This window comes from Centroberyx gerrardi, chromosome 8 (assembly GCF_048128805.1).
Source record: "Centroberyx gerrardi isolate f3 chromosome 8, fCenGer3.hap1.cur.20231027, whole genome shotgun sequence".
Lineage (NCBI taxonomy): Eukaryota > Metazoa > Chordata > Actinopteri > Beryciformes > Berycidae > Centroberyx > Centroberyx gerrardi.
The window spans coordinates 12,061,498-12,080,360 of record NC_136004.1 but is presented as its reverse complement, the minus strand read 5'-3'; the positions used below and the strand labels follow the sequence as shown (position 1 = coordinate 12,080,360).

Genomic DNA, 18,863 nt, shown 5'->3' with positions numbered 1-18,863 from the left:
TTTCCCGGCGCTATAGATCCTCATAGGTGAGATCCTGGTCAGGTCTAAGCCTAATATCTGCGGGGGGAGTCCAGTGTGCTCGTCCAGGCCGGTCCCCCCGCTCCAACATAATTGGTCCATCCCTGGCACTACTCCTCATCTCCAAAGCCACCAAAAACTGTAACCTACCTTGTGTATTTTTCACTAATTGAATTGCCTAATGAGGTCCCAGGGGCTACATCCCATTACCTCTGAGTTAATTAAAGCCTTAGCAGTGTGCCAAACGGTGAATAAAGATGCAGTAAAAGTGCAAGAGGAACAGGGAGAGCGAGCAGGGTTCGGTGTGCCGGGGAGGGGGCTGACCTGCTTTTTTGTCGTTGTTATGGGACTCTATATTCCAAGAAGGAACAGATGTCTATTATTTTTTTATTTGTATTTATTTTTGGCTTCAAATTTTGTTACCCTGGTTCAGACTCTCATTTTCCAGTGTGGTTAGCCTAAATTCAGCTTATTAAACATTAAACTTGATTGTGACTCCCTGCCACTATCAGCAAGGTTTTCATGAAGATGTTCCTTGTTTAGAGCTAGAGAGACAAATAATGCTACCAAAACCCAATTATGTCTGCTACCAAGAATCTCTGCTGTAGAACAAAATCAGGAACAGAGTGTAAAGCCTATAAAAGTAACAGGTGTGTCGTGGACTTTTATTCATTTTCAATGTGACTTTAATAAAACTGTAAAGCTCCCTATGGCTACATTCTAAATACCTACAAAAGGCAGCTATTATCAACTGGTAATATGTTGTGGTCACAATTATGGGAATAATAACCAAAACCACAATACCTTGTTAAAGAAAACTCTCCTTATTAAGTCACTAAACGTGGTCTAAAGTGCATGTGAAAACAGAGAATGAGACATTTCTTTTAAGAAACAATTTCAAATGTTTATTTAACATGTCAAAGAAGGGGGCACACACTTCAGAATTGAAAAGGGGGCTGCAATTATTGGCCAGTACTATGACTTAAAACTTAATACTAACATTAATCAAGTTTTGGCTAGAAAGAGAATGTGTTTTTGTTCCTTTTTGTTTTTATAAAGAAACTTTATGTACATTGGTTCTTTTATACAAGAGGTTCATTGGATAAATGCATCAAAAAGAAACCAGTTCTGCAGTAAACTTTACAAAAAATACATTTTGTTTCATTGAGAGATGTAGAAAAGGAGACGATCAAATATTGACCAATAATATTTCTTCCTTTTCATTATTTAGAAAAAAAGTTGTTCTAATACCTATTTGAAAGAAAAGCAATATACAGCACAATAAATGGGGAGAAAATTGCTTTTTGCAGATTTAGTCATTTGATTTGGTAACCAGGGAGAGGGGCTGTGACTGGAACAGGGCATGATGGGAGTGGAGGGCCGCCTGGTGGAACGGGGAGGGGGGGGACAGCATGGAGGGGTGCAGAGAGGTGAAGGGGATCGGCCGGGTGAGGATGGGCGTGGTCGAATGGCTACCTGAAGTACCAATTGGGATGGAGATGGTGGGCTGAGAGGAGGAAGAGGAGGAGGAAGAGGAGGAGGAGGAGGACGAGGATCCAGGAGGCTTCCCGGATAGGAAGTGGTGGTGCATGCGTCCCTCCGGCTTGGTGGTGAGGGATAGCGGCTGGGCCTGCTCCGAGTGGGTGGCGGCGGGAGCGGCCGGGGAGGCCAGCGCCGCCGAGGGAGTGGCGGGCGAGTCCAGCATGCTGCCGTGGGACGAGGCGGGGCTGTCGCACATCTTCTCCGAGGGCAGGTACTGCACACACTGCTTCTTGGTTCTTATCGAGAAGTCTGGGGGACAAAAAAAAACAGAAACAAAGAGGGTAAATTATGGATTTGCTGTTGGCTTAAAAAATCTGGTACAAGCCCCTCAACGCTGCCGGTGACATAACTGAACGGCGGTTATTAAAACAGTGAGGATGATAGCAGCGGAAGGTCGAAAACACACAGAGGATTCAAATCTGTTTGAAAACAAAGTTCAACACGGGGAGTGGAACATGATGTTGAACATATTCGTATGGTATGCATGTGTGATGCAAACAAAAAAATCTCACCACGACCAAACATACATGTGACGCTGAACATGAAAAACGTGCACTGAAATGAGGCTGGAGCGCTCTGTTAGACCGGATTGCAGACTGCAGCGGTCTTGCCATTACACAACAGCAGACATACCTGCCACTATTAGCACTGAACCTCATATGCTGCTTGTCAAAGTATAGAGGGAGGAGAGAAGTTAGTATAAAAGTGTTAGTGAAGGAAAGGATCCATGCCGAAAATAAAAGAATAAATAAAAATAAAAGTGTTGTGTCACAGGTTGCTTGGACCCATCAGTTGAGCTTTGTAAGTAAAATGGAGCTCTCACTGTGTGTTATTTTCAGCAGGAGTTTTTTTTTTTGCCCTATCCCAATTTGACAAGAAAAGGTCAGAAAGAAAAGGCCCCTTACCCTCTGGTGTTGAGTCTGGCTTATTATCTCTCTTCCTCTTTTTCCGCTTTCCCTGCGCAGATAAACAAAACAATGTGGTCAGGGAAAAAAAAAAAACTGTTCACTATCAAAGTGAAAGTAAACTGCCACGCCACCGCCAACTTCAGTTTATGAGAACAAAAGTGTTACTATAATTACTGATGCAATCAAATATGACTGTTCCGAATGAGAAAGAGGGGTGCTCGTGTAACCCCACTCTTCTTCTACTCATTGTCCTACTCACATAGTTATCTCGTGCTGACCATCCTGGGTAGAGCTGGGAGTGGAGTTGCCTCTCTTTCCTCGCCAGCTCATAGTATTTGGCTTGCTCCTCTCTGGATAGGGAATGCCACTGCAGACAAAGGCATAACCGATATCAAAGGATTGGTAAAAGCGTGGACTAACACACACAGATGCACACACACACACACACACGTCTATGTCTATACTCTGCTTACCCGTCTTCCCAGGATCTGGTTGATGGCAGCGCTCTCTTTCAGAGTGCACTCCGCCACTACTTTGGCCCTCATCTCCTTCATATACAGCATGAAAGCATTCAGCGGCTTCTTGATATGAGGCTTCTTGTCTTCTTCTTTCTTGGGAGGCCCGGGGGATTTCCTGCTAATCCAACACATTTGACAGATGCTGTGAATGGGTTTGGAGGCATTGGCGAATATGAGACAACAAGGGTAAACATTGTGCGTCAACCGTAAAGAATCTTTTTTTAATATATAAGATGACTGTATGTCTATGTAATTGTTCTTACGCGTGCATCGAGGGGCTGATGTCTCCGCTGGGCTCCTGCTTGATGGCCGGGGAGACGATGGCAGGATGGGGAATGCCGGTCTGGTGGAGGCTGTGCGGAGGATGAGTCACCATGTGGGGGGAGAAGCGGCTGGACACCAAGCTGAGGGCAAAGGAAGGCAGCATTTTAACAGTGACTAAAAGGGTTTGGACCAACTTGCCACATAACCTCCCTGCTGTAGCCTTCAGGTGAAATTCACTGTGCTTACTATGTCTGTCTAGCCTAACATTCATACACACAATGAGTTACATGCTTGGTTTTTGTTCAAATAAAGACTTTTTCAAAAGCCCCTTTATTCAGCCGTGGCTAGAGAAAAGTGGAGTGTGTTGTTACCATGGTGACAGCATGGCCGTGACACCTGAAACCACTTTCCTCACCACGTTCCAGACCATGGAGGGCGTTCGACAGCCGTCTACACAGAACACCTTCACAAAGTGTCTCTCTCACTTTCCAATTGTTAATACAATGGGGCATTGTAACGGACAAAGGGGGAAATTAAGTCCCATACACCTCTATCACACACTCTTGTTAAATTCATGCTAGTTTGGAAAATTCCTCTGTTTTGCAAAGTCTTATAAAATGTTCCGCAGACTGTCATGAGTCACAACACACAGCCTTGTACTTAAAGCTTAATGTGCGTCCAGAGACACCCGCCTTACCTTATGCTATATATGCTTCTAGCTGCATCTCAGACCCAATGTTACCTCAATTACGGAAGCTTTTCTAGGCGAACATCAGCTACTGTTAAAGGTACAGGACTATTTACATGGTGAAAGATACTTTGGTAAGGGGTAAAAAGCAACAAGCTCAAGCCGAGTCCAGATGACAAACGCACACACACAGATAGATAATGATGTTTTTGCTTGTTTTGACTGCTCACTCAATATTCACATTTTGATTGTGCACCAATAAACAGCCCTACATCAAGTAGGCAGTCTCCAAACAATGCAATCTAATAACATATCTGTGGGAATGAAGGTCTGATATTGCGCTTTCATTTCAATTTCACCTGAGATGCATTTTACAGTTTTCCCTACGTTAACAAGGGAGTGCCATCGCTTTCCTCTGGGAGTAAACCTAAGCCTGCTGTATTTTTATAGACTCGGTGCCTGATAAATCACTCACTGCTGATCCAAGTGATGGGAGTGCAGTCAAGCTCAAAATGTTGAAAATATTGCCCGTGTTAACATTCATGGAAATTGCAGTATTATGCAGGCTTATGTTGTGTCCATAGGATTTAACCCTTAAAATTCATAATCTTAAAATTCTTTTTGTTTTAGCTGTACCTGTCAAATTACCATCGCAAGCCACGGAATGCCATTTCCATCCAAATCAAATTCTCTGGTTAACATTTCAAATTAACATTCATTTTGAACTCTTAAAATTCTGAGATGCAGTATTTGGCATGCCCTAATTTTATTTTGAGGCATAAAATTGTATATTAAACAACGGGGTGTAATTCTGGTGTATTTAGGAGAGTGTGAGGTGTCTCTCTGATTGTTTCAGTCCATCTTATAGTCTTAGGCTGGAGCTACAGATACTATTGATCACAGAGGCCCTTTTGAATATTTCATTTCATACTAACACCGGAAGGCTCGCTACAAATCTTTCCAATTTTGACAGAGGGTCAGAGAGTTAAGTCTGATGGGACTTGTAGGTTCAGATGAGCTTTGATTTGTCCTAATCGATTCTCAGCCCTTTCATCTTTGTGTGTGTGTAGTGGAGTGGCTCAGAACATTGGCCTGACCACAGAAGTTTAGCTCTGAGAGAAAAGACAGAACTGTCTGAAGAGAGGGGTACTGAATGCCAATAATGTGTTCACTCTATTTAAGAGGCTCAACTTGTCTCTGATAGACTTAGACCTCGCATTCCTTTGTAGTCCTGACACCACTGGCTGGCCCTGATCTGATGATCTCGTGTCAGAAGTGGAAAGTACATTGGGCCTGTTAATGTTGGGCAATTTTGCCTGAAACCCCATTTTACGTCTCTGCCAGAGAAATATCAAGCACCGAAAATAAGATTCAGGCTATTTCCTCAAACTACTGCCTCGACAGTTTAACAATGTGAATTAACAATGTGAGTTTTAAATTATTCCACTGCACATCGGCCATTTACTTCACCTTCAATACTGTTTAAAAGCCCTGGCAAAGAAAGCACGAGAAATGTGATTACAGCATGTCATTTAAGCAGCAGATATTAGATATCTCCCTTTGGGAGGGTGGGGGTGTTGCTGAACATGAGCCACTCACCTGGACATGGACGCATTCATTGCTAGCGCTGGATAGGGGTGACGGAATCCCCCCGGGGGGATGGAGTACATGGGCTGGCCCTGCCTGGGAGAGAGAGAGAGAGAGAGAGAGAGAGAGAGAGTGTAAGGTGGATCAAACACAGCTGACAGCTAACCCACCAGCACTAATCCTCTACTCATCAACTCAAATCCCCTGCTTGCGGAACAGCACCGTTGCAATTGATTACAAGACCCGTAGCAAAACCCATAAATGTTCATAACTCTTCCTGGTAAACCCAAATATTTTCATGTATTATTGTTTTGATATGGTACACCTGCACCTAGATTAGGGAGCATAAAACAGTAAAAAAAAAACAAATAAATTAAAAAAAAAAAACAGTGGCCTATAGTGAAAACTGTGGGTCAATTTGCTTTGCTGGGTTAACAGATGTGTAACAGCATTCAAAGAGTTATAGGGACCAAGGCACTGGGAGGGTTGAGGGTGCGAACACCTGCACATCCTCAGAGTGTTTTACCAGACACCAGCGCTCGTCTCGTCTTACCAATTTATCACTCTTGCCAAAATTTTCATGCTTTTCTATTCATTACCAAAACCAAACCTCACTTTCCTTACTTAACCTTAACAAAATAGTAATTGTGCTTGCCCAAACTTTAACACACCCTAAGTAGTTGTTTTAAGGTAGCCACTAAGCTAACAATGTTCATTAGCTAACATTAATAGGTTACTTCTGTGATAACACACCACTTCATAGCAGCTGACTAAACAAGCAAGGACATAAAATATGTCCCGTATACCTGGTGTAATTAATTTCTTAGATAAGGGCATGTTGATATAGTTTTAGAAGTCAACATAATATTCTGAAGTTTTGATTTACTGTACCAATAGATAGATTCTTAATTATTCAGAACAAAACAGAAGTGCTGACAGTAAAAGTAACTCACTGTGGCACCAGCCAGCCCAGAGGGTGTGGGATCTGACCCACGGCACCGGGAGACAGGGGGTAGTATGGAGAGAGCTCCGATGGGTGAGGCGTCCGGGGAATACCTGCAGGTGTCAGACAGGACGACAAGCTTTAACACACACACACACCTGCTGATGCTATTTTCATGGGGGAAGCCGTGTAATGATGTGAATCGAAGTCTGGCTTAACAACACGTCCATCCGTGAGGCAGCTTACCTGTCTTTGGGTCTAGGATCTCCGGGGAGAGGTGTGAGGGCGGCGTGCCGGGGGAGAAGTGTTCGTTGCTGTAGGTGATGAGGGGAGTCAGTGGGTGGACGTGGTGGGCATGCTGCACCACTGGGACCTTGTTGGACTGTAGTCGGAGAAAAAAAGAGAGGGGGATACAGAGTTTATGAGGCTTCTGCCACATAACGTTCAAAACATACTGACACATGACTGAATCCGATGTCTGATACAGTCACCTCTGTGTAACGCATGAGACGTGACATGCTTATAGCTCAGTATCATGTGAAACAGTCAAACATATCACCCTCCTACACATTGCGCATGATCATTAGGCGAATAGGAGCCATCATGTGTGAATCTCCTGCATGGTAAACAACACAGTCTGTGCGTGTGACAGGCCCTGTGATGCAATCTGGACCGGCACCAAGGAACACTAAAAAGCCTTGCGGACACATGCCAAGACCATTACGGTCATTTAGTGGAGGAGAGAACTGTTTGTTCAGTCCAACAAGAAAAACAACAGCGCCACCAGTCCAAAAGTCACACCAGCAACCCACAAACAAACACACACAATCAGGCTAAGGTAAACTGAATACCCATAAACAACTGGAAACATTATCTACTGCACATTTTGTCAGCAGTCCATTGATGGGAAGCAGTCGCCCTGGCTTATATCATGGGAGTAAACTGCCACTTTATAGATGAACCTATCAATTAAACAGTTGTGAAAACACTGACAATACTCTATAAATCATGATGGGGGGGTTGGGGAATAGAAAGTCCAGGGATGAAACTTTTTCCTACTTCCTTTTTCTTGCAGCAGTCACATTATTGCTTTAGTTATTTTAACAAAGCTTCACGGTGCATTGACAAAGTGCAGATGCTTGACTGCGGCCCGAGCGCCGCTCACGGACCTGCGCAGGATTACGACGATGAGGCTGACGAAGACAATAATAATAATAACCAACGTCTCTACTTTCATTAGGCAGCGTTCAGCCTCACAGTCATTTCCCCTGGCTGCCCTGCTGAATAGAGCGCTTGTTGGCTCAACTTGTCACATGGGAGGGTCAAGGGGTGGGGGGGGAGAAAGGAGTCTTGTTCCTCCAGCCTAACCTTTCTTCAATATCCCTCCCCACCCCCTTCTCAACCTCTCGTCTCTCCAACGTGGTCTGGTAGGGAACAAGGTTTGCATTGAGACTTCTGTACACTCTCTTGCTTCACGCTGCTTAGAATTGTTCCAAATCTTAGCCATGCTTTTTCTGCCACTTTTTTAAAGGAAGGTCCAACCTTTTCCTCCTTTTAAATCCTCAGCAAACTTGTTTCTCCCACGTCTAAAGCACACTTTGATTCTGGTAATGCCAGATGCAGTGAGGAAAATATTTACTACTGTGAAACAAGACTATATTAAGATCACTTCACTCACAGCAGGGCTTTATGTTTTCTCTATACCTAGAGCACATAAGGTCAATGCATATGATGTGCAAAGGAACAAGATTTCATATGACATAGAAAAGGCTTTGATATAGCTTCATGGCAGAAAAAAATGTTGACTGACGAGGTCGAAATCCCAGGTCCCACATGTCATGTATATTTGAGTTATGCTTTGTTGTTCTACTTCATGTACAATGTGCCTGAATTTTCCCTATATTGTGGGGGCTGTTTGAGACCTCTAGACCTGGGTGCCAACACATTTTGGGAAGCAGTTCAGTGAGAATTCGAAATGATGCCTATTAATTATTCATATTCTGGAATACACCAATCGTGTGTTTGCTCTGAACAGATTTCTAAGTTCGGAGGCACTAGTTTCAACATTGCAACTCCAGTCTGCCTTTCAGTTAGGCAGTCCAACGGAATATGGAGTAAAATCGAGTGCGCAGGTTGTACATATGCAGAACTATTTTGACCTGCATCCTACCTGTTGAGCCCATCTCCAGAGAGGAGAGTTTGTCCGTTACAGACAGAGATGGTTACCTCATCAAGCGGATTCCTCTCTCTAAATCAGAGCAATTTGGAGTGGGTTAAATTATGTGAAATCAAACCGATTATTTTAAGTTCATTCAAATTAATGAAGTTCTCCGGAGGCCTGCGAACACAAAAAGCGGTTATTGAAAAACTAGACTAATGGCTCAATCGTGGCTTAAAAACTAAACACTAACGCATCAATAGCTTCATTCAGTTGCTTTATGTGTAGAGGTAATATTCATCCAGCCCATGACAGCTTCATATGCCTGGTTTCATGATCCACAGGCAAGGTGTAATAAGGAAACCACATGGAACACGAGCCGTGTTTTAAATATAAACAACATCTACGTGACAGGACGGATAAAGAGCGACCTGGAACCAGATGGTATCTACATTGACAGACAGAAATCACGCTCTTTACATAGACGGACTTGTTGAAAACCGGTCTGCAGTATAGCATAATACCTCACAGCTAGCATGTAACGACACTCACGACTGGTATTAGAGCGAAGTGGACATAGTAGCAGGACGATGAAAAAAAAAAAAATAGCAAAAAGTTGCTGAGCCGGTGCGGAGAAAAGATGTCTGTCTGTTAAGAGGTTTTGAAGCCGAAGAGGCCGAGGTGGCAGTACCTCGCCTGGCTGTCCAACTTGGAACACCGCTAAGAAAAGCACAGTCCTTGGTCAATGTGGGTGGAGGGGTGGATTTCATTCAAGCAAACATGTTTTTGGATCCTGCACATCTGAATTGAATTACTAGGCAAACAGCCGATGGGGAAGAGAGCTTAGAACAAACTGAATAACCCCGTAGCTTTGTGTGCCTTTCTGCTAGGCGATTCTGGGTGGGAGGCTCAGAGGCCTTTCAAAACTCCAGGAAAGACAGGGTGAAAAGAATGCCTGGCATGCTGAGAAATCCAAGCCTTGTTTGTCAACGCCAACAGGAAGCGGACGTGAGAGGGGACTGATCGTGTCGTATGCCTTTAGAATCAGCCACTCCAAAACTATGCCATTCATCACAGACAACTTGGGATTTTACGTCTGGTCACCGCCTCTGAAAAGGTCAACGGCAGTAATATTCCAGGTTAGAATAATATGGCACGCTGCAGTGTCGTATTACTGGAGTGGGTCAGCAGTGGAGTGAGTGTCCACTATGATCATTAAATGAAGTGAGAGGGCACACACAGGCAGCACAGCATGTGTCGACACAAACACGGACCGATCTCAGTGGGACGTAGTCCAATAATGAGTATTTTTACCCTCATAAATCTATAGTAACGTATTATTTTCTTTTAAAAATTGGCACCGATATACATTATCTCTACTTGAAATTAATACTAGTTTGCTTAACTTCACTCGCGGACTCATTCTGTGATCCTAAATTTGAGGCTGTTCATGTTCTGAATTTGAGTGGAATCAAAGCGCTGGTTCCATATTCCATTTCTGAAGAGGATCTTGTCTCTGCAGTGGCCCAGCAGGACTGCAGACCTCCGATCAGTATTCAGTTCAGGCCTCCCAAAGCCTTTGATTTCATGATGGATCCTGGTTGTTCACTGCCTAATGCAAAATGGGAAAATCTCACAGGACTCCCAGTCAAAGGTCTGTTGGAAAAATATGGGTCGAAAGCGAGTATATGTATCACTGTAAGAAAAAAAAAAAGCGCATCATTTTCGGTTAATATCTCGGCAAAAACTGTCGTACGGTCCGACGAGTTGAAAATTGCAATGGACACTTGGAGGGAGACAAAAGGCATCTCTGGAATGCTGCTCTAGACCTTGCCACTTCAATTCACTTAAACAATCTGGTGACTAAGTGACTTATGACACGCTGACAAGGCCAGGTCCCTCGTCGCCGTGATTACTCTAGACAGTAATACAATATTGAAACAAAGAGGGGGATTCTCCTGTGCCTGTCAAGTTAAGACTAGCCCATATTTCAGCATTGAGTGAGCCGTGATCTGATAAGCGACTGTGGGACAGACACTCAGGTCAGTGCTACCTCATTAGAGAGTCACAGCTCCTTTTAATCCAGCATAATAGTGCCAGTCACTATAGTCAGTAATGGCCACATAGAATGGGCCTCATGGACAAATCAGCGTGAGCGACTGAATGACCTCAGTGAAGGAAGTATGCAGCCCTGACAGCATTATCAACATGGTGGTAATGACTGTGAATTGGTACGTTGTGGTGATGAGTACTATATGCACATAATGGAGACAGCAGACCCGCCTCTCCTCTCCTCCTCCCTCTCCTCCCTTCCTCTCCTCTCCTCTTCTCCTCTCCTCTCCTCTTTGGTCCAGCTCGGCCACTACTGATGGACTGACAAGTTTCCCATACTGCATCACCTGGCCCTGCAGCGCCTTTGATGTATTATTCATGAAGAGGCAGCCCTCTGAACACAGGAGCTGATATGGGGGTTTCGGGGTGCCGTATGTGTGTGTGCGCGTGTGTGTGTGTGTGTGTGTGTGTGTGTGTGTGTGTGTGTGTGTGTGTGGAGGGGGCGCGTATTCATAGAAAAGCTTGTTCCCTTCTTCCCAATCCTCCCACCCCACCACCACTACCACCACCGCCGCCATTACTACCAAAAGCAATACCAACTGAATGCTAAACAAACCTGTCTGTTGAATAATTGAGGATCTCAGGCCAGAGCAGGCTCCAGATTAGCATACAGGCCTTATGGACCCAATCTGCACAGTGACAGGACAGCCTTTCCCTGGACTTTCGCATCCACCGAAGGCTCTGATTTCTATTTTACATCCTCCTCTCTTGTTCCACGCGGCCAGCGTGAGCAGAGAAGTCAAAGCACACGCACTTCGCCGATAACAATGCGTCGCTCTCTGTAGGCATCGGCAGGAAACGCTCTATGATCTCATTCAGGAGAAATCGGAATATCAACATTGTCATCATCTGATGGCTCGCTGTAGTGCAGCCAGTAGATGATTTATTAATCAGCAAAGGCGCTTGACTGAGCAGACCTGTCGACCGATAGACTGGAAAAGCCTTATCAGTAAGCTAACACTATGCCTGTATGCACATGATATATAAGATATACATGCGTGCCTACGAGCAGATTCCGCATAATCAATAGTGGATAAAACCATGCCAGGCCATCGTGAAAAAAAAACACAACGTTGTCAGATTTAACACATGCTTGCGAAACGGCTGCAGGAGTACAGGTCTGCTTCAGGAGGGCCTGCCGGTGTCTCCTGACTGCCTCTCCTCAGGTCTCTCTCTGGCTCCTGTTGGCCCTGGGCAGTAATCCCTGGCCCCCTGTGTGTGCCCATCCGCTCCCCCTGCTCTCATTAGTGCAGTGTTGGGGCCTGGGGAGCCTGCAGGCCTGGGGAGCCAGCCTGCTGCTCCCCTCCCACTCCCTCTCTCCTCTGCTGGAGTAATGAGCACATAATCAGCCTGGCTCCCTGTCAGCAGCACACCAGAGGGGCATGTGGGCTTCTGGCCCAGTGTGGGGGGTAAGGGCACAGCGGGGCGGTTCGCTCTCTATCCTCCCTGCCCAGGGTATGCCGTACCCGGTATTAGAGCTTCCCATCACACATCAAATGACCCTTTGGTCACACATCACCAGATCTAGCACGTTGACTTCCTCTTTGTGTTCACATGATGAAAGCTAGCTGTTATACTTTCGCTGAGCTTTGTTGCCTCTTAAGCCGCGTTAAAAAGAAATAAAGATTGCATTATATGAATTCTACGATAATGTCGTCCCATATTCTTTATCTGGCAATTCAAGCGCTTCATTTGAACTTTATGTCCTATTTACCTTCCTGTCCTTGACGATTCATTTGGACTTGAGGTGCCCATTCATTATAGCAGTGCCATTCAATCACAATTATTAAATTCTTGTATCTCTTATTGTCCACACCTACCATGACATATTTGATATCATCAAACATTTTTGTAAGCTGTACTGTCATTGAATCAAGCAATCCAGATATGAACAAGCCAGACTATGCTGACGACAAAGTAAAGCCTATACATGTAAGCATAGGCTCCTATATGTAGAGGATTTAAATAACATTTACCACAAGCATTTGGATAATGGGTAAAATATGCAGGAAAAGTCCAAGAAAGTTTCACATACCTAAGGAGAGTAAATGTTTTACTAAACAAAAGTTCAAACAAACATTTAAAACAAGAGAGGCAATTAAAATTTCTCCCTGAAAACAGTTAAATCCCTCATTCAATTTCTCGGTCATAATCTACAATGTCTCTGTCTCTATTGACCTTCCTGGTTCAATGATGTTCAATAGAGATAGAGGTCAAACAAATAAAGACAACAAGCTGACACAGAGCCAAATGAAGTTTCATTTAAAGTGAATCCTGGAGCAGCAGCCATGGAAAGACAGAATGGAAACAATTCAACTCAACCTCCTCGTCAACGCTCTCTTTCATTTCCTCCAAATTCAATTGCCGTTATCCCATTCATTGTTCTGACTGTTTTTCTTTTTTTGCTTCCCTACAATATGGACTCATGCATTTCATAATGTTACACATTAAGTAAATAAATTAAAATCATTTGGCTGGAGCAAAACATTGCACAGCAGCTGCTGTGTCCCACAGACAAATCAACCATGCTCAGAGAGTCACTGACAGGTCAGCATTTATTGTAATAAAATATCTTTAATTGCCTTCCAATTGAGACTGAAGTCAGCCACAGAGCAGCCCTGGATTCCCATGGGCAAACTCCATTCCCTACACAACAGTTTCCCATTGACTGTGTTCAATGAGGACTTTGTCATGTGCATCATTGCAATTATGAGATCCAGCGAATCCACCACAACCTCAAGGCACGTCTAGCCAGGATATATAAGGTCAACAGTTGAGTAACAGCGGCTATTTGCCTGCAGTGTAGTGACACGAACACGACTTCCCTAACAGAGAACACTCTGATACGATCAAACAGGTGATACGCTGGATGCTCCACACTTCACAAAATGTTGAGCTACGAAACTGCTGTTTATGTAACGTTATCAGCCCTGAGCACACCTCCTTCAGCAAAACCACACACCAAACAGGTCTGCTGAGGTCCCGCATTGTCTAGCCGGAGCGAGACACCATGATGACTAGTTCTCACCTGTGTGGGAAAGCTCGTGAATAGCTAGGTGGTTCAAACCTGAGTGATTTATGGAGGATTGAATTATTGTAGTATGGCCAGGCTGGATGGCTGTTTAGTAGTGAGGCTGCGGGTCCTGGGAGCTGCTAGGGGTTGTGGGGGTAGCTGTTAATGGACGGATGGCATTGTTAGTGTCTGCTTACCAAATGCCCTGGGGTTGGAGAACGGGAGTCTTTTAGTCCTGCAGATCCTGGGACGTCCAAAAGAGGCCATTTCATCTGCAGGTACTGTGGGTGAGAGTGCAAGGAGTAGTGTGAAACAATGCACAGGTAGCAAAACCAGACATAATGTGTAGACTCACAAATAATCCAAACATACAGCATTCAACAACATGCATTCAAAAAAGAGGCGTGATCTGAGGACATATTTTGCTATGAGACAAACTCACTAGTATTTACTGCGGCTGAACTGTATGGGTTGCACCTTTTCCTAGAGCGTATATAAACAGTGTGAATGGCGTTAAGCCAGCAGAGGAACTCCGACAGATACCTGTATGAGACCCACATTGCTGCTGGAGCCAGACAGTGAGTTCTGGCATGGGGGGAGACAGCAATGTGAACGCAGCGGACTGGTGGAAGACTGTGAAATTGCCGTTTGTCAAGGAAAAACAAGAGCCCAGCTGTGGGCGCCCATCGCTGAGCGGGTGGGAAGAGACAGCTGGAAGGAAGCCCCATCACCAGAGCAGTGAAAGGCTGGGCTGGGAACGCTACGCTAACTCCTGTCTATCCTGCTCAATTGGTTTGGCCTTTTGACCCAAGCCAAACCAACCCCAACACCCCACCCCCTCCTCACTGTCACTACTTTTCATGCTCTTATCAAAGTTATCATAAGCGGTTGTGCACAGTGTTTGCTTTTCCTCCTCCTTGTTGCAGAGCTTTCCTAATACATTCATTTTTATTGCGGCTGCCGATTCCTATGCCGCCTTTGCCATGGAGCAGGATCTGCATACTCAAAGAGAGGCTGTTACTGCTCGCTACAACAAGTTGACATTTTTTTTTTTGTCCTTCAGCAATGGAGATAGCATGGAGCCAGAGCTCCAAAAGCTCAACCATCTGGTTTATGAATCAGTTTAAATACCGGATACAGCAGATTGTCATGCATGTGGATTTTCTCCCTGGTACAATTTCAAATTAATTAAAAGGGTTTTATATTATAGCTTATGTTTTGCTCATGCAGGCCCATGTAGACACACTGTAGAGACATTAGGGTATCGTACTTCATCTCTTTAAGTTGCCTTTTGGGCATGGAATTGTAGTATGGGTCATAAATTCTGTTTGTGAGATGCAGTTGCTCCATCTCACCATGCATCTGCAGCTGTTGATATGCAAACTATCATTTCATTTATTTTTTTATTTAGCATCGCTTATATGAATTCCAGCAATGCACAAACAATCTGACATCCACCCATAGCAAACATTTGTTGAATAAAAAAGACAAGAAATAGTATTTGTCACTTAGAATTACTGACTAAACCGGCATGGAATATACAAAGTTGTTCCTACTTTTAAAAAGTTGGTGCAGATAAACGATGACAAATAAGCAAACTGGAGGAGTCATGCATTCAGGTTTTGATTTTTAAAGCTTCATTCATCACTCGGGGGTTTGTAAGGAGGAAGGAAGCTTGGATGGCCGTGGGTTAAAAATGGAAAAGACATTATAGCAGGAGGGGGAAAGGGAGCGAAGGGAAAAAAACATTTTCAGGAATGAGTTTGTCGGAGCAGGCAGAGGGTATTGTTTCCTGACAGCTGGGGTCCAACAGAGCACCGAGGGAGGGGGAAGGGGACCCTTTTTCCCTTCGAAAAGGGGGGAAATTCTTGGAGTTGACATCAGCCCTCTTCATTTTCACTATACTGCTCAAGGCTGAATCGTAGGTTCCAACTAATGGGCCCAAGTCCATACAACTGTCAGGAGGCAGTTGCTTTTAGAGGCTGCTAGCTCCCTATTGAAACTTTACTCTGCTCTGTGCATGGTGCCTAATGAATGCTACTCTCCGGAGAGAAAATCCAAAACAATGCAGTTTTCTCTGTCTAATCTATGTCAATCATGAGTCCTTCCACAAATGAAACAAGCGCTATTGTGAGCGTTTGGTCTAGCCTGGCCATGCCCACCCCAACTCTCCCACCCAATCCAGCCCTTATTTGACAGCTTCTGCCAGGATTGAGGAACATGCCCCCAGGCACTTTTTTCTAAGCGCCTACTTTTTTTAATTGCCAGTGTGCCCTATGGAGCAACTGTTCACAGACTCCCTGAAACATCCACCCAGGTAATGCCACCGCACACTGTCACATTAGCTCCTACCCCTCTAACAGTCCAGACTACAGCAGCACACCACTCACTAACACATGAGAGGGAGAGGGAGGGTGTCTGGGTACAGTCCAGAGTTGTTTCAGGAAACAAAAGGCGAGGAATCGCGGGCCATGCTGCTCAGCGAAAACTCGCCGAGTCTCAGTTTTAGAGTGAAAAAAGAACATAAAGGGAAGTACAAGGGAAAAAAAGTTAGACAGGACACTGGAATAAGAGCCAACACTTCGAATTGATGATTCAAAGGGCTAACACATGGCTTAAGTGTTATTAAATGTTTGTAAAAGATTGAATCCACAGATAAGCTAATATCAGCAATTACATTTTGTATTAAACTTCAGGACATTTAGTAATGCTTTGCAGATGCCCTTATTTTATTAGAAACAAACACAATTTGAACAGACATATGGTTGGGGCCCATAGCAATGTCTGTTTCAGCATGGGAGCTGGAAGCTCTGGTAAACAGAGTCGGACAGAGTACTGAAAGAACTGTGTAACTAAAGTGAAGTTTAGCTGATCCATTTTCATAGCTCTCTAATTGTCTTCCAGCCTTCCCCGCTGCCTCCAACACTCAGAATAGACATCAGTAGAATGTGCTACTTTTAAAGGACCCAGATGCGACAAAGGTGGCAATGATGCCACAGAAAATTTCCAAAAAGCTACGCTGGAGCCCTTTGGTTTTTCGAACAGAGAGAATACAACATATGCTCTGGGGCATGTGGCCTGCCAGAGCTGGGTTCTAATTGTTACACTGCTCTCACAGAGCTGAGGAAAACACGGCCAAGTGTCTTTGTCATCTCTGAAGTGTGTGGTGCCATAATGCAGGCCAACATCAGAGCATGGAGAAGAGACAGATGTCTGGACATTTGCTGTCAAACTAAGTCAGACACTCTGCCAAAGGGACAGAAAAAATCCCAAACTTTGTTACCAACTATCTGCCTACTTCAGAGCAGAATTACATGCAGCGCGGGGGAGTGATGGATGTCAGACAGTCAACTTTCTTGTTACACAGATATAATTGATTATAACAGTGTTATTAAATATTAATAGTGCAATAATTATGAGAATTATGCAGTTTATGAAGTTGTCTCTACATATGCCTCACAATTATGACTAACTATTTAAAAAGAAATAGAATAAAAACATATGTATATATAATTTAAATATAGACAAAGATTGTATATTGCATGTTACTTAAACATCAAGAGCAAACAAATAGACTGCTACAACAACTAAAGGAGTGAATATTTATAAAGCGGCGGCTCAGACGAGGCCTAAACCTTGTGCAATGGCTTCACCCCCCTTCCGCTGAATAGCGGGGCAGCAGGAATGCCTCCATGGATTGCTCCAGCAGATAATGTCAATCACCTACTGTGTGGAGAACCCCTCCCCATTGTTTTCTTTTACCCCCCAACAGAAAACAAATGGGCCACACAGCGTGCTGTTTGGCTGAGGTGTTAATTACCCTCCCCAACCCATATGAACAGCAAGTTAGACAATAGCCCTGTCAAGCCCCAACACAACAGTCCCTCCCTGGTTTGCTCTGCCGATATCACCTGCTCATGCCGGGCCATTGACACCTCAACCTGATCTATGCATGAAATACAATTAAGGCTTTCAGGGCAAAGACAATGTGATAAGTAGCCCCCGCCTTGTCTCAGGGTTTGCATTAAGACCCATTGTTTGCCGACATTAGAGGCAATTACATTGACAATTCTTAAGCAAACCTCGACAGTCATTGTGCTAATTAGTGTTTAATTGATGGGGAAACGACAAGCAGCTGAGCTGGTCTGACCTGCATTGCGCTCTTGTTTTGGGCCACTGCAACTTTTCCAAACGCAAGCAACGTCCCATTCTCCAGTCCACTATGAAGCGGATTACTGAGGGAGGAAGTTATTCATTAAAACAATCTCGTGCAGCCGAAGAAAGACACAGGGAGAGAAAGAAAATAACAATAGCAAAATATTTTGGTGACAACATAATTGGGGGAAAAAATAAGTTTATACCTTCCAGATAAAGACCCCCTGTATTTCTATCTGAGATATAAAACATAATAGACTCTTTGAGCTTAGTGGGAATGTGCTTTGTCTACCTGTCTTGGACACAATGTTAAAATCAATGATAGTAAAGTGAAATCATGAGGATTTTTTTTTTTTAGAATAGATCCTGTTAAATCGACACCGGCATTTGTAAAACCAGCAGAACTACTTTTGTCCTATTGTCACTGATCACTCAAGTCATTTTTACTGTTGGAGAGAGAAATCCTGACACAGAACACAGTCTCGGGTTTTATATTAAATTAACCCTGAGAAGCCCGTGGTCCTGCAGTTGGGCTAGCACACTGCTAATGGCTACCACATTTGAAGTGTCCATTAGTCCATAGAGGAGTGAAGTTAAGTGACTATGACAGGGGCACTCCCTCAGTTCGCTGGGCCTCTATTGTGACCTGGTTGGTCGTCCTGCACTCTTATTCACAGCCAGTAAAAAACTGGGTCAAAGGTCAGACATCCAGAGTGCAGTGGTTTCTATGGTAACATGGCCTATTAAGGCCAGGCTCATTGGCCTCTTAACATGCTCTTGTACACAAAAGAACTATTAGTGCAAAGAGGGAGAGAGGAGAGTGAAGAGGGGAGGCAGCGTGAGGGAGGTCCGAAAAACAGTGGCCAGGATTTTCCAAGACTCTCCACCAGTTACACAGAAAGCCTGTCAGTCCATCCAAATTCTGTATGTGACATCCGCAAGTTTTCAACACACTGC

General features: G+C 44.3%; 1 protein-coding gene across 2 annotated transcripts in view; it reads right to left on the bottom strand.

Annotated features, from left to right (window-relative positions):
• Positions 1–939: 939 nt before the first annotated feature.
• tcf7l1b (transcription factor 7 like 1b) overlaps positions 940–18,863 on the bottom strand; it is a 32,905-nt gene continuing 14,981 nt past the window's right edge. The window contains exons 4-12 of one of the 2 annotated variants that reach the window (XM_071923620.2): positions 13,949–14,032; positions 6,715–6,850; positions 6,479–6,581; positions 5,538–5,621; positions 3,250–3,390; positions 2,942–3,104; positions 2,728–2,835; positions 2,466–2,517; positions 940–1,809 (exon numbers count right to left, since the gene is read on the bottom strand). In XM_071923620.2, coding sequence (XP_071779721.1) covers positions 1,331–1,809; positions 2,466–2,517; positions 2,728–2,835; positions 2,942–3,104; positions 3,250–3,390; positions 5,538–5,621; positions 6,479–6,581; positions 6,715–6,850; positions 13,949–14,032 — 1,350 coding nt within the window. In that variant the 3' untranslated portion in view covers positions 940–1,330. The remainder of the gene's footprint in view (positions 1,810–2,465; positions 2,518–2,727; positions 2,836–2,941; positions 3,105–3,249; positions 3,391–5,537; positions 5,622–6,478; positions 6,582–6,714; positions 6,851–13,948; positions 14,033–18,863) is intronic. The other variant, XM_071923630.2, reaches the window with a different exon arrangement.